Raw genomic sequence first — 22,001 nt, forward strand, 5'->3', positions numbered from 1 at the left:
CAATACAAAGTGGTGTACACGTGAGAAGTGGAACGAAAATCATACATGATTCCAAACATTTTTTACAAATAAATAACTGCAAAGTGGGGTGTGCGTAATTATTCAGCCCCCTGAGTCAATACTTTGTAGAACCACCTTTTGCTGCAATTACAGCTGCCAGTCTTTTAGGGTATGTCTCTACAAGGTTTGCGCATCTAGAGACTGAAATCCATGCCCATTGTTCTTTTCAAAACAGCTCCAGCTCAGTCAGATTAGATGGACAGCGATTGTGAACAGCAGTTTTCAGATCTTGTCACAGATTCTTGATTGGATTTAGATCTGGACTTTGACTGGGCCATTTTAACACATGGATATGTTTTGATTTAAACCATTCCATTGTTGCCCTGGCTTTATGTTTAGGGTCGTTGTCAGGGGCGTAGCAACAGGGGTTGCAGAGGTTGCGACCGCATCGGGGCCCTTGGGCCAGAGGGGCCCTGAGCGGTCTTCCTTCGACTACAGTATTAGTTCTCTATTGGTCCTGTGCTCATAATAATCACTTCTATAGATACTTTGAAAAGTGGTAATCATTAACAAGCTATTTCTTATCCCCTTCTTGCACCTCTGACACTGTAGATGCCATTGGCAAGTTTTGGTGGACCGTATCAATTGTTATGTATAGAGTGCTTGGGGGCCCCATTGTAAAACTTGCATCGGGGCCCACAGCTCCTTAGCTACGCCATTGGTCGTTGTCCTGCTGGAAGGTGAACCTCCGCCCCAGTCTCAAGTCTTTTGCAGACTCCAAGAGGTTTTCTTCCAAGATTGCCCTGTATTTGGCTCCATCCATCTTCCCATCAACTCTGACCAGCTTCCCTGTCCCTGCTGAAGAGATGCACCCCCAGAGCATGATGCTGCCACCACCATATTTGACAGTGGGGATGGTGTGTTCAGAGTGATGTGCAGTGTTAGTTTTCCGGCACAAAATAGTGTTATGTGCTTTGGCCAAAAAGTTCAATTTTGGTCTCATCTGACCAGAGCACCTTCTTCCACATGTTTGCTGTGTCCCCCACATGGCTTGTGGCAAACTGCAAACGGGACTTCTTATGCTTTTCTGTTAATGCCTTTATTCTTGCCACTCTTCCATAAAGGCCAACTTTGTGCAGTGCACAACTAATAGTTGTCCTATGGACAGATTCCCCCATCTGAGCTGTAGATCTCTGCAGCTCATCCAGAGTCACCATGAGCCTCTTGACTGCATTTCTGATCAGTGCTCTCCTTGCTCGACCTGTGAGTTTAGGTGGACGGCCTTGTCTTGGTAGGTTTACAGTTGTGCCATACTCCTTACATTTCTGAATGATCACTTGAACAGTGCTCTGTGGGATGTTCAAGGCTTTGGAAATCTTTTTGTAGCCTAAGCCTGCTTTAAGTTTCTCAATAACTTTATCCCTAACCTGTCTGGTGTGTTCTTTGGACTTTATGGTGTTGTTGCTCCCTATACTCTCTTAGACAACCTCTAAGGCCGTCACAGTGCAGCTGTATTTGTACTGACATTAGATTACACACAGGTGCACTCTATTTAGTCATTAGCACTCATCAGGCAATGTCTATGGGCAACTGACTGCACTCAGACCAAAGGGGGCTGAATAATTACACACACCTCACTTTGCAGTTATTGATTTGTAAAAAATGTTTGGAATCATATATGTTTTTCGTTCCACTTCTCACATGTACACCACTTTGTATTGGTCTTTCACGTGGAATTCCAATAAAATTGATTCATGTTTGTGGCAGTAATGTGACAAAATGTGGAAAACTTCAAGGGGGCCGAATACTTTTGCAAGCCACTGTACACTACACGATACGTGCATAGACATATGACTATGGTAGGGACTAGATTGGGAGCACCTGTGAGGAACCGCTAGTGACAAGACCCTATATTCTCTGTACAGCGCTGGGTAAGATGTTGGAGCTATATAAATACTAAATAATAATAATAATAATAACATTAGTGAAATCAAAATAAATGAATCCGATGAATGTGCTCTGTGGGTTTCCGCTATTCTATGAAGACATACAGTTGCACATATGAACGTGGTGGACAATCTGTTTTACCTGAACAACATTTTAGAGTGGAGTCCCAGAACCAGCTGGGAATGGCGCTACAACACGTGTTATTTCCTGTATCACAGCTATTAGTGGGAACGCAGAGCGAGTAATCAGTACGACAATGGCATCCATATACACCACAATATCCATTACAGTCCTCACATCGAGTAGCAGCTGTCCCACCTGCAGAAAAACAAAAACACAGTGCACAATGCTGTTATTTCATCTTGCCTTCTTAATACCAACCTGACCAGAGGGGAATACCGCATCCGCCATCTTTTCCCACGTTACAAGTGCCAGACCAGTTGCCTGTCCGTCACAGGGATGGTCATAGTCAGCCAACTTCGCTACGCTGGAACTACGCGTAGTTTTACGCAATTACGCTTCACCAAACTACGGCTTCGAAATCAAATATTCGCTTAGTATGAATTTCGTAGACTATGGGTTAAAATACGCAATTACGCGTAGTGCGAAGTGTAGTGTATGCGGATGCTTATGCCCTTATGCAGAACATTTTACGCATTAATTCCTCTGTAATTGCTTGTACCGGGTACTCTTCTATGCATACATTCCCCTTTCCAATGCATAAATTTGTAAGCATACAATCGCATGCAGAAAAATAGCCGCGAGTAACGCATTCGTAGTTCACTACGCAATTCACATGTTAACTAAGTATAGTGGGCGTAAGCTACGTGTAGCGGTATTTCGCTATGCGTAAATTCGTAAGCGTAGATTTGAAACTTCATCTACGAACTACGATGCATACATTTGCACTGGCGTAGTTTCTGCTCTTCCCTGGTCCGTCATACTGATTTTTTAAATGAAGAAGATAAAAGAAAATGTTGTAGGGTTTGAAGGCCGCTAAGCATTTTATCAGACCTTTTTTGTTGAATATTAATTAAGAGAATGTTGAGTCCACCACTACCTCCTCCTTTTTAACATTTTTAGCTTTTTTTTATCCTTCTGGCACCTCTGTTTACCTGCACGTTACTTGAGTCCACCGTTGGGGGAGGGGATTTGTCCCCTTTCTTCCAATCTACAGAGAGCGACTTCTTAATCCTGAGTGGGGACAGGTCTAATTCTCCCCACCTGCCTACATAGTGGTTGGCTGGATGGTAAACCCTGGTTTGTGAGAATTATCTTATACTTACCCAGTCATACCACACTATACCGGGCTCTCAGTGTCTCCCTTTTATATGAGCCTAGTGAAAGCACTGTTGAATTCTATCCAGGACTTGGGACCCACCACAGAAATTAACACTACTGCACTTTCTGAACTGGAACACCTTGGCCAGCACTGCCCGATGTCAGCAATCAGGATCCTCAGTCAGCAGCATCAACATTTACCGTCGGTGTCTTTCATGAAGAACTGGGTCATCACTGCTGAACCTTCCCCTCCTCCCCCCCCTCCCCTACTCGATGACTCATTAGGGATGACAGATGATTGCCAAGTGCAACTGGTGGTGCTGGGACCCCCTTCGCTTGAAGGGGTCATTTGCCTTCTTAAAACAGAAGGAATTTGTGATAGTTCAGCTTAAAGTGAACACCTGTGGTCCTCCTCAGTGCATACTCTGTTGTACTGGTCCAAGCCCTATCCTATAGAGCCATATCAATCCTTGCCATGAGGAGGACCAAAAGTCTGCAACAGGCTGTCTACATGTTGGGTTGATGTGGCTCTGTAAAATTTAAAGCTGTTGGCTAGCTATACACCAGCGGTTCTGAATGCAAGCCTGGTTTCAGGGGCATAAAGAGACAATTTGCATATTCAGTGGCGGTGCATTGTGGGTATTACCACAGATGTTCACTTAAAGCTGAATTATCGCAAGTACCTTCTGTTTTAAGAAGGCATATGCAAACTGTTGTAATTCCTATATCGTTCACCTGATTTGGATGTAAATACCCTCAAATTAAAGCTGACAGTCTGCAGTTAAAGCACATCATGTTCGTTTCATTTCAAATCAATTGTGGTTGTGTATGGAGCCAAAAATGTGAGAATTGTGTCGATGTCCCAATATTTATAGACCTGACTGTATATATTTGAGATATATCACAGCACAGGTCATTATTCCGTTTGTGTATTTACACTTTTTTTGCTTTCATAGATGTATATTTTTGGGATGCATTTTAATTTGCAATGTGCACTTTTTGTATTGAATTATTGGATTGATTGATACCAACCTTTTCAGAGTATTGTCCATGGTAGCACCTGGTTTAAAAAGGGAATTAAAATTTCTAATTGTTTTTAACAATGGATTTTTTCGATGCTAGACTAAAAGGATAAGCTTAACATTAACTGGTTGTGCGACCATACTACCTCTATTGGGCCTAGTTCTATGCAGGTTTGGGAATGTACATATGCGTTTATCTCATGTGACTGCAGGTACCCTGTTCCCCATATCCTCACATCATTATCTTCCTCCTGTTCCCCATATCCTCACATTATCTTCCTCCTGTTCCCCATATCCTCACATCATTATCATCCTCCTGTTCCCCATATCCTCACGTCATTATCTTCCTCCTGTTTCCCATATCCTCACGTCACTATCTTCCTCCTGTTCCCCATATCCTCACATCATTATCTTCCTCCTGTTTCCCATACCCTCACATCATTATCTTCCTCCTGTTCCCCATATATTCACGTCATTATCATCCTCCTGTTCCCCATATCCTCACATCATTATCATCCTCCTGTTCCCCTTATCCTCACGTCATTATCTTCCTCCTGTTCCCCATATCCTCACATCATTATCATCCTCCTGTTCCCCATATCCTCACGTCATTATCTTCCTCCTGTTCCCCTTATCCTCACGTCATTATCTTCCTCCTGTTCCCCATATCCTCACATCATTATCATCCTCCTGTTCCCCATATCCTCACATCATTATCATCCTCCTGTTCCCCTTATCCTCACGTCATTATCTTCCTCCTGTTCCCCATATCCTCACATCATTATCATCCTCCTGTTCCCCATATCCTCACATCATTATCTTCCTCCTGTTTCCCATACCCTCACATCATTATCTTCCTCCTGTTCCCCATATATTCACGTCATTATCATCCTCCTGTTCCCCATATCCTCACATCATTATCATCCTCCTGTTCCCCTTATCCTCACGTCATTATCTTCCTCCTGTTCCCCATATCCTCACATCATTATCATCCTCCTGTTCCCCATATCCTCACGTCATTATCTTCCTCCTGTTTCCCATACCCTCACATCATTATCTTCCTCCTGTTCCCCATATATTCACGTCATTATCATCCTCATGTTCCCCATATCCTCACATCATTATCATCCTCCTGTTCCCCTTATCCTCACGTCATTATCTTCCTCCTGTTCCCCATATCCTCACGTCATTATCATCCTCTTGTTCCTCATATCCTCACGTCATTATCCTCCTCCTGTTCCCCATACCCTCACGTCATTATCTTCCTCTTGTTCCCCATATCCTCACGTCATTATCTTCCTCCTGTTCCCCATATCCTCACGTCATTATCTTCCTCATGTTCCCCATATCCTCACGTCATTATCATCCTCTTGTTCCCCATATCCTCACGTCATTATCTTCCTCCTGTTCCCCATATCCTCACGTCATTATCTTCCTCCTGTTCCCCATATCCTCACGTCATTATCATCCTCTTGTTCCCCATATCCTCACGTCATTATCATCCTCTTGTTCCCCATATCCTCACGTCATTATCTTCCTCCTGTTCCCCATATCCTCATGTCATTATCTTCCTCCTGTTCCCCATATCCTCACATCATTATCTTCCTCCTGTTCCCCATATCCTCACGTCATTATCTTCCTCCTGTTCCCCATATCCTCATGTCATTATCTTCCTCCTGTTCCCCATATCCTCACGTCATTATCTTCCTCCTGTTCCCCATATCCTCACATCATTATCATCCTCTTGTTCCCCATATCCTCACGTCATTATCTTCCTCCTGTTCCCCATATCCTAACATTATCTTCCTCCTGTTCCCTATATCCTCACGTCATTATCTTCCTCCTGTTCCCCATATCTTCACGTCATTATCTTCCTCCTGTTCCCCATATCCTCACATCATTATCATCATCTTGTTCCCCATATCCTCACATCATTATCTTCCTCCTGTTCCCCATATCCTCACATTATCTTCCTCCTGTTCCCTATATCCTCACATCATTATCTTCCTCCTGTTCCCCATATCCTCACGTCATTATCTTCCTCCTGTTCCCCATATCCTCACATCATTATCAGCCTCTTGTTCCCCATATCCTCACGTCATTATCTTACTCTTGTTCCCCATATCCTCACGTCATTATCTTCCTCTTGTTCCCCATATCCTCACGTCATTATCATCCTCTTGTTCCCCATATCCTCACATCATTATCTTCCTCTTGTTCCCCATATCCTCACGTCATTATCATCCTCCTGTTCCCCATATCCTCACGTCATTTTCTTTCTCCTGTTCCCCATATCCTCACATCATTATCTTCCTCCTGTTCCCCATATCTTCACGTCATTATCTTCCTCCTGTTCCCCATATCCTCACGTCATTATCTTCCTCCTGTTCCCCATATCCTCACATAATTATCTTCCACCTGTTCCCCATATCCTCACGTCATTATCATCCTCCTGTTCCCCATATCCTCACATCATTATCTTTCTCCTGTTCCCCATATCCTCACATCATTATCTTCCTCCTGTTCCCCATATCCTCACGTTATTATCTTCCTCCTGTTCCCCATATCCTCACATCATTATCTTCCTCCTGTTCTCCATATCCTCACGTCATTATCTTCCTCCTGTTCCCCATATCCTCACGTCATTATCTTCCTCCTGTTCCCCATATCCTCACGTCATTATCTTCCTCTTGTTCCCCATATCCTCACATCATTATCTTCCTCCTGTTCCCCATATCCTCACGTCATTATCTTCCTCCTGTTCCCCATATCCTCACGTCATTATCTTCCTCCTGTTCCCCATATCCTCACGTCATTATCTTCCTCCTGTTCCCCATATCCTCACGTCATTATCTTCCTCCTGTTCCCCATATCCTCACGTCATTATCTTCCTCCTTTTCCCCATATCCTCACGTCATTATCTTCCTCTTGTTCCTCATATTATCACATCATTATCTTCCTCCTATTCCTTGTATTATCACACCATTATCTTCCTCCAGTTCCCTGTATTATCACATTATCTGCCTCGAGTTCCTCATATTGTCACATCATTTTCTTCCTCTTTTCCGCTTCTTTCCTGATGTTTTACCAGCAGTTATGCCCCCGATACTGCATTGAAATTTCAGGGTCTTCTGTCTTTTCCGGGGGACTTTACATATATATATTTATATATATATATATATATATACATATATATATATATATATATATATATGCTACAAAGTCTGCACGTTTAATTATAGGCACTAGGGAACTGGCATGTGCCATCTATAGCTACGCGACCCCTGCCCACACTTGAAGGCCAGCCATGGCAACTGACGCGGACACAGGAGGACGCAGAGACAGGGGAATTATTATATAGCATATGAAATTAAAAATACTCACTGTAGCAGATGGGACCTGGAAGCGAAGAATAGAAGAAATCAGTGCAGGCAATGGGTGACAGTTCAGTATGTATTCTGTACAGTTACAGTTAAGAGTAAAACAATTACAGTATGAATAAATAACATGTGTGACACATAAAGGAGTCGTTTGCAGACTCCCTTGCTGAGCACAAACGATGCATCCTAGGAGTTTTTCTTTTTATTATGGGATTCTTGTTTACGCACATAAAGCTGAATAATTGCAAATTCCGTCTGATTAACAAAGTCAGGGATTCTCTACACAAGGTCGTGATCACGAGCCGTTTTTTGTGATCACGCAGTCGTAATCGGCATTAGTGATCAGCTCTCGATCCCGAATGCACTCGTGATTGGACTCATTACCCGACTCGTGATCACATAGTAGGTATTCGTGATTAAAAACCCGCCGAATTTAGCGGTTAATAGCAAAACCCCCTTACCTGCTAGAAACACCAAATTTGCAGAATATGTTAAGAAGAACAGTGGGAACAAGAAGAATTTTTTTTTTAAAAAAGGCCTTATAGTTTTTGAGAAAATCGATTTTAAAATTTCAAAGGAAAAACATATACATTTAATTGCAGTAAATGACAGTTAATGTATTTGCCGCATTTATATGTATAATTTTTTCCTTTGAAACTTTAAAATAGTTTTTTTCAAAAACGATAAGGTCTTTTTGAAAAAAAGTTTTCCTCTTGTTCCCACTGTTCTTCTTAACATATCCTGGTAAATTTGGTGTTTCTAGCAGGTAAGGGGGCTTTGCTATTAACCGCTAAATTTGGCGGGTTTTTAATCACGAATACCACTCGTTATTTATGAAAACATGCAGTTATTCGACTCAAAACCGCACTCGAGTTGGATATCCCTTTCTACTCGTGATCATGAGTCTATTCGTAAGTGGGCGGAGTTGAAATCATGATCACTCGAATTCGTGATTGGGGGTATCTGAGCACCACTGGGGTGCCTGTATCACTTTTCAAGTATGGAGGTTTTTTAGGTCCATTTTAATCTCTCACATCATTGTATTGGCTCCGGTTCAGCAGGACTTAAAGAGGAACTACAGTAAAAATAATGTAATAAAAAAAGTGCTTCATTTTTACAATAATTATGTATAAATGATTTAGTCAGTGTTTGCCCATTGTAAAATATTTTAAATCCCTGATTTACATTCTGACATTTATCACATGGTGACATTTTTACTGCTGGCAGGTGATGTAGCTGCTGCTTGCTGTTTTGGCTGTTGGAAACATCTGTAAACCGCTATTTCCCACAATGCAACAGGGTTCACAGACAGGAAACTGCCAGGAGTACGTACTCAGAATTTCTTTGTGGGAGGGGTTTCACCACAATATCAGTCATACAGCGCCCCCCGATGGTCTGTTTGTGAAAAGGAATGGATTTCTCATGTAAAAGAGGGTATCAGCTACTGATTGGGATAAAGTTCAATTCTTGGTCGGAGTTTCTCTTTAAGATGTCCAATTGTCCATACATTGTCAGATGTTCAGTGGATTTGAGCATCAGATCGCTCTCTGCTGCTACACAAATGCACATAGATTCCCAGTAAATTTGTTGTTTGAGCAGGACTGCTACTTCTTGTTTTTTATTGATTTAAATAAGAGGGAAAAACAATCTTTAAAACACTTCTTTGACTTTGGTTTGTGTCTAAAAGCATGTTTTATTTACCTTATAGCAGTGCCATATGTACTAAAAGGCAATGTAGGCACGTGCCTACAGGCGCCTGATAATGGAAATGTGGCTTATTCCCCTCCCAGAGTGTCTCCCTCCCTTATTCCCTATGCAGAGTCCCAAGCAAAGTGTAAATGAGGTTACTCATCTGGGTCTCTGCATCACACTGACCAGAACTCTTTTCAGTCAGGGGTACCTCTAGCTACCTAATACTTGGGGGCACCTCTAGCTACTTAATACTGAGGATACCTTTGGCTACCTAATGCTAAGGGGCACCTGTAGCTACCTGTGACGGGCAAGGGAAATAAGCAGAAGTGACAGCTGGGCCAGTCAGCACACTTGTTCGCGGTTCAGCGGGTGTTTGCAGATTTATGGAGGGTGAAGTGTAGGGTGCCATGAAATCTATGCTTATTGGCTCATGCTGTGAGGTAAATATGGGCCTGCTTTACAGCTGAGCTACCCAATGATACTTTAAATGTGTATTTTCAAACATGGAAAAGTGGGATGCGGGTCGAGTTGCAGGTCTGGAGGCTTGCGGGTCAAATTCACCAGAAAGCACAAAGCAGGTTGCAGGTTAGTGGGCTGAAATTCCTCCAGATTCCTATTGGTCTGTTAAAAGAACAATGGGTATCTTTAGAAAGATATTTAACCACCTTAGCGGTAATGACGAGCTCAGCTCGTCCATTACCACCGCAGTGGATATCTCTGGCCCCTGTGGGCCGATTTTGATAATTTTTTTTCATACATGCAGCTAGCACTTTGCTAGCTGCGTGTGATTCGCCGCTAGCGGCTGCGTAAGGGAGCCTCCTCCCGCCCAGACCCCTTGCACAGCCTGGCCAATCATTACCAGGCTGCGCTATGGGGCTGGATCGGACACCCCCCGACGCCATGACGTGGATGACGTCATCCCGATCGTCGCCATGGCGACGAGGGAAGCCAAGCAGAAAATCCCATTTACAACAGGATTTTCTGCTTGCTGTAAAAACCGGCGCCGATCAGACTAGATGGGCAGATGCGCCCTCTAGTGGTGAATCAAGTAGCTAACTGAGAGTTAGCTACAATGATTCAGAAGAATTTTTTTTTTTTTAAAAACTGTCCGCATGCCACCCTGGCAATTTTAGTGTAACGCCAGGGTGGTTAAAGAAGCTTATGCTCTAGATAAACTTAATATAGCTAAAGCTAGGCAGGGAGCAGCGTGTGTGGCAGCGAGTATGCAGAGATCTTTAATCAAGTTAACCAGAGTTTATTTCAAGGTAACCATTGGGACATTTCTGAGGATATTTGCGTGGGAACATTTTTTTTTAAGTACCGTAAGTATTTATTGTTAATTATGAACATTTAAGGACTATTTTTGTTGTTGTGTTTTTATTTCATTTAACTCGTTAAATGGCTTCCCTTCCATTTTTAGCAATCCTTTCTCCATGTCCAGCCACCCCCTTAGGCAACAGGTTTTGTGGCCTTTCCAGAAATCCGTCCGTACCAATATTCTGCCTCTGTTACACGTATACTCTTTTTTCCCAATGTGCAATACTATCCCCCTACATAAGATGATCAGGTGACCTAAACAGTGACAACTTCACCTGCAGGCCACAACTCGCTGCTGGGCCGCTCTGCTGATGATAGTCCTGTGACAGTAGTTGGAAACCAGCAGCATGAACCAGTACACCACTGGCTGGTAGTGCAGTCCAAAAGTAAAGGATCCCATAACTATGACTATCTTGTGTAAGAAGTTGCAGGGTTCTTGCAGTACTTTAGAGAACCACTGTTTCAGCAAGAAGACTATATTCAGAGTTATCCTTTAAGACACATTCTAAAGAAACAGTAGGGTATTGTACCGTGTTAGCCATCAGTAAAAGCAAGAAGTTTTGATAAGGATGATACCATTTATTGGCTAACTTAACCACTTTACGACCATAGGCTTACAACCCCCTAGTGACCACGCTATTTTTTACAATTTAGGCCACTGCAGCTTTAAGGGCTCGCTGTGGGGCCGTACAACTCAGCACACAAGTGATCCACCCCCTCTGTTTTTGCCTACTAACTGAGATTTCTGTTGGTGGGCTCTGTTCCCTGGTGGGATGTTTGTTTATTTTTTTTATCTATTTGTTTTTTTTTTCCTTAATACATTTTACTATAGTTTTATTATTTTTTCTTTATCCCCTCCCTCCCCCGGCCAGCTGTCATAGAAATCAGCCTATGAGAGCCAATGGCTCTCTGAGCCACCCAGGGGGACAGCCGAGTGTCACGGCTATCCCCAGCATAGCACTGCAGCAGATTGCAGCCCTGTACAATGTGACAGCGGTTTCGACCAGGGGCGCCTCTAGACATTTTGTCACTCCAGGCGAGAAAATAATCGTAATGCAGCAGCGTTTCACTAGAAAATAATCGTAAGGCAGCAGCGTTTCACTAGAAAATAATCGTAAGGCAGCAGAGTTTCACCAGAAAATACACGTAAATGCAGCAGAGTGTCACCAGAAAATACACATAGGCAGGGCTACTCTACCCCCCCCCCCCTCCCCCTTCCCTTTAGTTTCCCCTAATAGCCAAATAGACAGAGCCACAGGGAGACAGAAGAAGGCTCAAAGGGGAACAGAAGGAGACACAGGGGGGCAGAGGAAGGTGCAGGGGACAGATGTGGCACATGGAGACAGAAGGAGGCACAAAGGGAGACAAAAGGAGGCACAGGAGGACAGAAGAAGGCATGGTGGGCAGCACGGTGGCATAGTGGTTAGCTCTCTCGCCTTGCAGCACTGGGTCCCTGGTTCGAATCCCAGCCAGGGCACTATCTGCAAAGAGTTTGTATGTTCTTTCCGTGTCTGAGTGGTTTTCCTCTGGGCACTCCGGTTTCCTCCCACATTCCAAAACATACGGATAAGTTAATTGGCTCCCCCCAAAAATTGGCCCTAGACTACAGTACTTACACTACATAATATAGACTTATGGCAATGGTAGGGATTAGATTGTGAGCTCCTTTGAGGGACAGTTAGTGACAAGATATATATATACACTGTACAGCGCTGCGTAATATGTCGGCGCTATATAAATACTAAATAATAATAATGGTGGGACTGAAGGAGGAACGGGGGGGGGGGGGGAACAGTGGCATAGCTAAGGAGCTGTGGGCCCTCATGCAAGTTTTACATTGGGCCCCCCCAAGCACTCTATACATAATCAATAAAGAACACAAAAACCTGTCAATGGCAACTACAGTGTCAGAGGTGCAAGAAGGTGATGGGGAGCAGTTTGTTAATAATTACCACTATTCACAGTATCTATAGAAGAGATTATTATGAGCACAGGACCAAAAGAGAGCTAATACTGTAGTTGAACAAGGGCCCCTCTGGCCCAAGGGCCCTAATGTGGTTGCAACCTCTTCACCCCCTATTGCTACACCCCTGGGGGCAGAGGTAGCACAAGGGGACAAAGAAAGGCAAATGGGACATAAGGAGGCACATGGAGATAGAAGTAGGCACAAAAGGAGTCAGAAGGAGGCACAAAAGGGGAAAGAAGAATGCACAAGCTCCAGAGAGGGCAGCTGCCTGCAACTTACGCTAAGTAGATGCAGCAGAAGTAATAGAACACCTATGGGGCTGGGCTTAGTCCGAGGGCGGAGTTTCATTTGGGGGCAGGGCTTAATCCAGCAACATGGCGCCCCTTGGACCAATGGCACTCCAGGCAATGGCCTGTACTGCCTGCGCCCAAAGGCTCCCCTGGTTTCGCCATCTAACAGTCTCCTAGTGGCAATCGCCGCTGGGAGACTGATAACGGAGCAGAGCTCTGTCATTCAAGCGGAGATGCGCGTTATGGGCGCGTGCGATCTCCTGCAAAACCCCGCCGCAGGACTTCAAGCTAATTGGCGTTGAGCGGTTCTGGGGCTGCCGCCATGTTCACGCCAATTGGCGTGGAGCGGTCGGCTAGGAGTTAAAAGAATAAGCAAGCTCTCGGTTGTATAGCCTTCATCAGGCTTCAATCCTGTTGATTCTAAAGAAACATAATTCTGATGATTTTAGTGAACATTTTGCTTTGTAGGAAATTTCAATTACACCTTTATCTACTCCCTGTGCAGACTAGCTGTCTCAGCCTGGAACAAGAAGTATAAACAATTACATCATGAAAATCAATAGAAGTTTCCTGGTACTCCAGAAGGAAGTTCCAAATATGGCTCAGAGCATCCACAGCTTAGTAGTGGGTATGCTGTACATCACATACTCATGGAAGCCAATAGAAAGCTCCTAATGTGAGGGACAGCTGGCCCACATCCACATTGGGATTTCATAAAGTGACGATTGGTAAACTGGAAGTTTCTCTGTAGATAAGAGAAACTCCTTGTTTCCTGGGTACGCTCTCTCTTTTCCCCTTGCACTTAACTTTACTTTTGCTGTAGTAGTAGTTCTTGCTTCACATAGCCTAGATGAAGTATCATAAGGCCAAACCTAGGTCAGTTTCATACTGAGAAACTGTAGCCAATATTTGAACTTCATCCCAATCAGTAGCTGATACCCCCTTTCCAATGAGAAATCTATTCCTTTTCTCAAATGGATCATCAGGGGGCTCCATATGGCTGATTTTGGGTTGAAACCCCTCCCACAAATGATGTCAGCGCCTCACAGCTCTAAGGTACTGACATCACACTGTGGGAGCCTTGTTGCATTGGATACCCAGATATCTGATCTGGGTCGGATATCCGATTTCAAAATTTTCCAAATCGGATATCCGAATCGGATATCTGACCTCAGTATCCGAGGTATACTGCTGGATTCAGATATGTGGATAGAAAAACCCGAAGTGGCCTTTAAATTGCTTTAAAAACATTTTTTAGGGTAAATGAGGCATGTAGCATCATTATTTTTTAAAAGGGAACACTAATTGATGATGTGGGGACTTAAAATTCCCCCCCCCCCAAAAAAAAAAAAAATGGCTGTCAATTAACATTAGGACTAGGTTCCAGACAGCTGTCGTGCAGCCCACATTGTGTCCAAAGTCCAACCGCACAACTGGGACATGACAGTTTTCAGGCCGGACACCTCTAAAAAATTACGCAGCAATTGTGTTTTGGGTTAAATATAGGTGGTATCAGTGGCCTGTGGCACCCTGAATCATTTAAAATAGTAAGAATTGGGGTCACATAAGCCTTCTGCAGTATACCAAAATTCACCTTTATTCAATAAATATCCACAACAAATCCCCCATAAATACAACAAATATCAATATATTGCCCCATTCAATTTAAAATCACCATTTTGCAGAGCATTGACAGCTATATGCCTGTGAGCTATAATGCAATGCAATTATATGTAAGCTGTAGTTTATCCTGGCCAGGAAATAGTACTATAACAGCATCACATGCATCCGCGCATACTCACTCCTCTCATACTTGTGCCATAAGTGATGCAACGTTGGGGGGCCCCCTATATTAATGCAACACCGTGGAAACGCTATATTCAAGCCGGATAAAGTTCCATCAATTGTATGCAAAACATCTGCCGCTGCATATAGCTTGGCAGTATTGGTTGGTCTCACCCATCTTGTTGGCCGCTCAAGTCCTGCTCAGGGGTGCACTGGGGTTAGCCATCAATCCCCTCACAGCGCTATACCCCGGCAAACTGAGGACGTCAGCCCGGGATCCCGTGGGCAGCGTGTATGGAGAGATGCGTCACACGCATCAGCGTTGGCTCTGCCCACCAAAGCCCGTGGCACTCTGGCCTGGTGGTGGGAGCTGCACAGGCAGCAGGAGCAGGGCAATGCAGCAGCAGCAGGTGTAACGTGTGCCAGGAGCATGCCGGACGTGCCACATGGCAACTGGCACTTGCCACATGGCACTTGCCAAGTGTCACGTGGCACTTGCCACATGACACTTGGCAAGTGACACTTGGCAAGTGCCACGCGACACGTGGCAAGTGCCACGTGCCAAGTGACAGTCAGACAGCAGAAGGAAGAGAAGACACTAGTGCACACTAACCGTCACACTGGCACTGCTCACAGCACAGCAGTTCTGTAGAAAGCTAATACAGTACTACTACTACTCTAACAACTACTAGCACTGACTGCAGTACTACAGTACTAACTACACAATAACACAGTAATCCTATCCCCTAATCCCTAACCTATACCTAAGGCTAATAGCTGGCCAGCAGGCAGCAGCTGGCCTGGTCTGTGCACATCACACACACAGACACATAGCAGCTGCCTGCAGCACACACTCTGACTGTCACACAAATGACATCAATTAGCTAATTAATGATTTAACAATAGTGTAGTGATAGTGAAGAGGTTAATCACTGAACAGCTTTCGGTTTATCACTGTGTACAGCCCTTGCTAGGCCAGCAGCACTGGAGCACACACTCTGACTATCACACAATGACTGTTACACAATGACATCAATCAAGCTAATTAATGATTTAACAATAGTGTAGTGATAGTAGTGAAGGGGTTAATCACTGAACAGCTTATCACTGTGTACAGCCCTTGCTAGCCACCAGCACTCCAGCACACACTCTGACTGTCACACTATGACATCAATCAAGCTAATTAACGATTTAACAATAGTGTAGTGATAGTAGTGAAGGGGTTAATCAATAAAACAGCTTTAGGTTTATAACTGTGTACAGCCCCCTTGCTTGGCCACCAGCACTGGAGCATGTCTCTCAGTGAGCATTCAGCAAGCTAAGACGATATGTCTCATCATGGCAGCCCTCCTTATTATACAGGGGGGCTGGCCAGTGTTCCTTTCTGTGATTGGGTGCTAGGGTTTAGGCTGGGAGCCCTCTGATTGGCTCAATGAGGTCAGGTGGGGCTGGCCAGGGTTTCCCTCTGTGATTGGTTGCTAGGGCGTCTGCTGGGAGCCCTCTGATTGGCTCAAGGACGTCATCGCCTTAGTTACAGTATTTCAGATCCGGATATCCGCAATATCCGCGTTATGCACCCAAATATCTGCAGATAGCTATCCGGATTTTGGCCCAGGTATCCGAAATCCGATTCCGGTCGGATAGCTGAAAAAAGGTTGGATATCCGGGGTACCCGGATATCCGGGAATCTGGATGACCAGCACTGTTCTGCAGGGATATCACCTGCCAGCAAGCAAAATGTCACCATGTGATAAATGTCAAAATGTAAATCAGGGAGAGGAAAGATTTTTCAATGGGCAAACACTGACTAAATCATTTATACATAATTATAGTAAAAATGAAGCACTTTTTGATTACATTGTTTTCACTGGAGATCCTCTTTAACCCATTTGCATTCCGTCGTTTTCACTTGATGTTCACCTCCCATTCATTAGCCTATAACTTTATCACTACTTATCACAATGAACTGATCTATCTATATCTTGTTTTTTCCGCCACCAATTAGGCTTTCTTTGGGGGGTACATTTTGCTAAGAGCCACTTTACTGTAAATGCATTTTAACAGGAAGAATACGAAAAAAACGGAAAAAATCATTATTTCTCAGTTTTCAGCCATTATAGTTTTAAAATAATACATGCCTCCATCATTAAAACTTACGTATTGTATTTGCCCATATGTCCCGGTTATTACACCATTAAAATTATGTCCCTATTACAATGTATGGCGACAATATTTTATTTGGAAATAAAGGTGCATTTTTTCTGTTTTGCATCTATCACTATTTACAAGTTTAAAATAAAAAAAATATAGACATATATCATCTTTACATTGATATTTAAAAAGTTTAGACCCTTAGGTAAATATTTACATTTTTTTTTTATTTTATTGTAATGTTTTTTTTTATATTAAACATTTTATTTGGGTAGTTTTGGGAGGGTGGGATGTAAACAATAGGTTTATAATGTAAATGTGTGTTGATTTTTTTTTTTTTTTACTTTTAGTTGTAGTATTACTTTTTGGCCACAAGATGGCAGCCATGAGTTTGTTTACATGACGTCCCTCTAAGCGTAACATACGCTTAGAGCGACACATGGGGGAGGTAACAGCCAGAAAAGGCGCAGCTTCCGAGAGAAGCTGTCGCTTTTTCAGCGGGGGAGAGGAATCAGTGATCGGGCACCATAGCCCAATTCACCGATTGCCTGGCTAACAAACCGCGGGCCGGGAGCGCGCATGGTTCCTGGACGTAGTTTCTACGTCCAGGAACCAACATAGGTTAAGGTTGCAATGTTACGCCAAGATCTGCGATGATATTCATATTCTTGTTTTGCTGATATAACAAAGAATGATGACAATATGAACACCTTGTATAAATGATTGAAGCAAATTAATGACCTTAAACAGAACCCGAGGTGGGTTTCTAAATCTCAATAGGAAACAGAGGCATGTCCTGTGCACAATGCCATGCCTCTATGTCCTTCTGGTGCTGCTGCCAGTCCCCCCCTGGGCTCTGCTGTCCCCCCTGAAAAATACCGACAGACAATCTGATTGTCGCTAGCCTTCTGTTTACCTTCCAGCTTGTCAATCACTGCTCCTCCGCATTGCCTCCCCCGCCTCCTTCATTACATGGCTCCCCCGCCGCTCTCCACTTGCTTCCTACAATTGGAAGCCAAGCCATGACCCAGGAAGTACTTCTGGGTTGCGGCTTAGCTTACCATTGGAGGAAGCTAGCGGAGGCGGAGAGCAGAGGCGGGAGCCATGTAGAAAATACGCCTCAGGTTCTGCTTGAGAACGTTCATGGTCTACATTGATATATGCTATGGCTGTGTGAATGTCGGTGGTTACCACGGATAACAACTATAAATGATTCTTTCATCCTGGAGAAGACACCGTTGTGTGCTCTATCATACTCACTTGTGCTGGTTCTTATTGTCGCTGGGATGGACTCGGTGCTGTGATCAGCAGCTACTGTAAATACAGAGAATGTATACATCTCTTGTGGGGTCAGACCAGTTATTGTAGCTGATTCGCTGGTCACTGTGATGTTATTCTGCAGTGCTGAGGATGATGTCATGGATGTCAGCACCCTGTAGGTGTAAGAATTCTGATACTCGTTGGGTTTGCTCCAGTTCAGAGACACAGAGCTGCTTGTAGAGGAAATATTCTGTAGGTTGGTCACTGGCATGGGGTCTACAAAAGAGAAAAATAAAGATTATTTCCATTGTTAGATAAAAGCAGCAGCAAGAAAAGTGTGGCAGCTAGTGATGGTCACAAATTTTGCATTGTAATTTGCAATTACGATGCAAAATCATAATGTGAAATTTGGGTAAAATCATAATTAATGTCATTTGTAAATGCCATCAGGAACCGTAATTTTGCATAATTGTTACGTAATTTTGTGCCACGGTTAATAGCCCCCACACATGCTTACCAAAATTGTCATGTCTGTTAAGGAGAATAGTGGAAATGAGCATTTCACAAAAAGACCTTGTCATTTAAAAAGAAAAATCAATTCAAAAATTGAAAAATAACCACTTGACGACCGCTCACCTATGGGCGTCCGCAAGGTGGCTTCCCCAGGACCGCATAACACCGATCGGTGGCAGCACCTGAGGGACTGATTAGCCGGGGATCACGCGCAATAGATGCGCGCGCATCTGCCGGCATTAGGCTTCGCCCACCCACAACGTCAACCAGCCAGCCAATAAGCAGCGCCGTGACAGAATTTTTTTTTCTAATCACTGCAAAAAACACTGTACAATAGCTGTGGCACTGTAAAGATCAGTTTTGTTTTTTTAATCAAAACTGCTGAAGAGGCTGCCAAGATTCTGGCCCAGTGGGGTGAGTGCGATTGGGAAGCCTCATCCGACTAATCATTCGGGTCAGAATACGAACCGGTGAACAGCAGTGGCTCTCTGACCGTTAGTGGAAAATGACACTTTGTGAAAAAAAACATACAAAATCAATTTCCACTAGTTTGTGACAAAAATAAAATCTTCTATGAACTCACCATACTCCTAACGAAATACCTTGGGGTGTCTTCTTTCTAAAATGGGGTCACTTGTGGGGTTCCTATACTGCCCTGACATTTTAGGGGCCCTAAACCATGAGGAGTAGTCTTGAAACTAAATGTCGCAAAATGACCCCTGAAATCCTAAAAGTACTCATTGGACTTTGGGCCCCTTAGCGCAGTTAGGCTGCAAAAAAGTGTCACACATGTGGTATCGCCGTACTCAGGAGAAGTAGTATAATGTGTTTTGAGGTGTATTTTTACACATACCCATGCTGAGTGGGAGAAATATCTCTGTAAATGGACAACTTTGTGTAAAAAAATCGAAACAATTCTCATTTACAGAGATATTTCTCCCACCCAGCATGGGTATGTGTAAAAATACACCCCAAAACACATTATACTACTCCTCCTGAGTACGGCGATACCACATGTGTGACACTTTTTTGCAGCCTAGGTGCGCTAAGGGGCCCAACGTCCTATGAATACCTTTAGGATTTTACAGGTCATTTTGAGGCATTTGGTTTCTAGACTACTCCTCACGGTTAAGGGCCCCTAAAATGCCAGGGCAGTATAGGAACCCCACAAGTGACCCCATTTTAGAAAGAAGACACACCACGGTATTATTTTTTGTCAAACGTTAGTGGAAAATTACACTTTGTGAAAAAAAACCCCAATAAAACCAATAAAATCAATAAAAATCTATTTCTGCTAACTTGTGATAAAAAATAAAATCTTCTATGAACTCGCCATACTCCTAACGGAATACCTTGGGGTGTTGTCTTTCTAAAATGGGGTCACTTGTGGGGTTCCTATACTGCCCTGGCATTTTAGAGGCCCTAAACCGTGAGGAGTAGTCTGGAATCCAAATGCCTCAAAATGACCTGTGAAATCCTAAAAGTATTCATAGGACGTTGGGCCCCATAGCGCACCTAGGCTGCAAAAAAGTGTCATACATGTGGTATCGCCGTACTCAGGAGGAGTAGTATAATGTATTTTGGGGTGTATTTTTACACATACCCATGCTGGGTGGGAGAAATATCTCTGTAAATGGACAATTGTGTGTACAAAAATCAAAAAATTCTCATTTACAGAGATATTTCTCCCACCCAGCATAGGTATGTGTAAAAATACACCCCAAAACAAATTATACTATTTTTCCTGAGTACGGTGATACCACGTGTGTCACTTTTTTGCAGCCTAGGTGTGCTAAGGGGCCCAAAGTCCTATGAGCACCTTTAGGCTTTACAGGGGTGCTTACAATTTAGCACCCCCCAAAATGCCAGGACAATAAACACACCCCACAAATGACCCCATTTTGGAAAGAAGACACCCCAAAGTATTCAGAGAGGGGTGTGGTGAGTCCGTGGCAGATTTCATTTTTTTGTCACAAGTTAGCAGCAATGGAAACTTTTTTAAAACATTTTTTTGTCACAAAGTGTCATTTTCCGCTAACTTGTGACAAAAAAATAAAATCTTCTATGAACTCACCATGCCTCTTAGTGAATACTTTGGGGTGTCTTCTTTCCAAAATGGCATCATTTGGGGGGTATTTATACTATCCTGGAATTCTAGCACCTCATGAAACATGACAGGTGCTCAGAAAAGTCAGAGATGATTCAAAATTCACTTTTTGCACCATAGTTTGTAAACGCTATAACTTTTACCCATACAAAAAAAAATCCAGTAAGTGTCTATTTATTGATCAAAGACATGTAGCACAATAAATTAGGACAAAAATGTATATAGAAATTTTACTTTATTTGAAAAATGTCAGCACAGAAAGTTAAAAAAATCATTTTTTTTTACAAAATTCATGCCTTTTTTGATAAATATAATAAAAGCTAAAAATCACAGCATTAATCAAATAGCACTAAAAGAAATCTGTATTAGTGACAAGAAAATGAGGTAAAATGCATTTAGATAGTAGGTTGTATAACCGAGCAATAAACCGTGAAATCTGCAGTGGTCTGAATGGAAAAAAAGTGTCTGGTCCTTAAGGGGTTTTAAGGCTGCAGTCCTTAAAGAGAACCCGAGGTGTGTTTAAAGAATGTTATCTGCATACAGAGGCTGGATCTGCCTATACAGCCCAGCTTCTGTTGCTATCCCAAACCCCCATAAGGTCCCCCTGCACTCTGCAATCCCCCATAAATCACAGCCATGCTGTGAGGCTGTGTTTACATCTGTAGTGTCAGTCTCAGCTGCTCCCCCGCCTCCTGCATAGCTCCGGTCCCTGCCCCCATCCCTTCCCTCCAATCAGCAGGGAGGGAAGGGGTGCAGGCGGGGACCGGAGTTCTGCAGGAGGCGGGGAGAGCAGCAGACTGACACTATAGAGATAAACACAGCCAGCTCTGACAAGCTGTTTGTCAGCAGCGTAGCTGTGATTTATGAGGGATTGCAGAGTGCAGGGGGACCTTAGGGGGGTTTGGGATAGCAACAGAGGCTGGGCTGTATAGGCAGATCCAGCCTCTGTATGCAGATAACATTCTTCAAACCCACCTCGGGTTCTCTTTAAGTGGTTAAACTCATTTTTCTAAATTTAAAAAAAACATTCTTACTTGGTATTTTTAAAATCTATTTTCTTAAAAACTACAAGGTCTTTTTTTTTTTTTTTTTTTAAGTTTGCCTTGTTCTCACATGTGTAGCAATTTTGGTGACAATAGCATGTACGGGGGCTTTGCTATTAACCTCTAAATTTGGCACAAAATGATGCAAAAGATACAAAATGACAGGTGGATTACAAGAAATTAGTTGAATGTACAAATAGTAATTATGTATGGCTGTAATTGCAAAAAATTACAGGAAATGTTGCGT

At 43.3% G+C, this 22,001-nt stretch overlaps 1 protein-coding gene across 1 annotated transcript in view; it reads right to left on the reverse strand.

Annotated features, from left to right (window-relative positions):
• Positions 1 to 22,001, reverse strand: part of LOC137537964 (receptor-type tyrosine-protein phosphatase beta-like) — a 421,053-nt gene that overhangs the window by 154,289 nt on the left and 244,763 nt on the right. Inside the window, exons 26-28 of the mRNA XM_068259888.1 lie at positions 18,092 to 18,367; positions 7,635 to 7,649; positions 2,089 to 2,265 (exon numbers count right to left, since the gene is read on the reverse strand). Of these exons, the coding sequence (XP_068115989.1) occupies positions 2,089 to 2,265; positions 7,635 to 7,649; positions 18,092 to 18,367 (468 nt within the window). The remainder of the gene's footprint in view (positions 1 to 2,088; positions 2,266 to 7,634; positions 7,650 to 18,091; positions 18,368 to 22,001) is intronic.

This window comes from Hyperolius riggenbachi, chromosome 11 (assembly GCF_040937935.1).
Source record: "Hyperolius riggenbachi isolate aHypRig1 chromosome 11, aHypRig1.pri, whole genome shotgun sequence".
In the NCBI taxonomy this organism is placed as follows: domain Eukaryota; kingdom Metazoa; phylum Chordata; class Amphibia; order Anura; family Hyperoliidae; genus Hyperolius; species Hyperolius riggenbachi.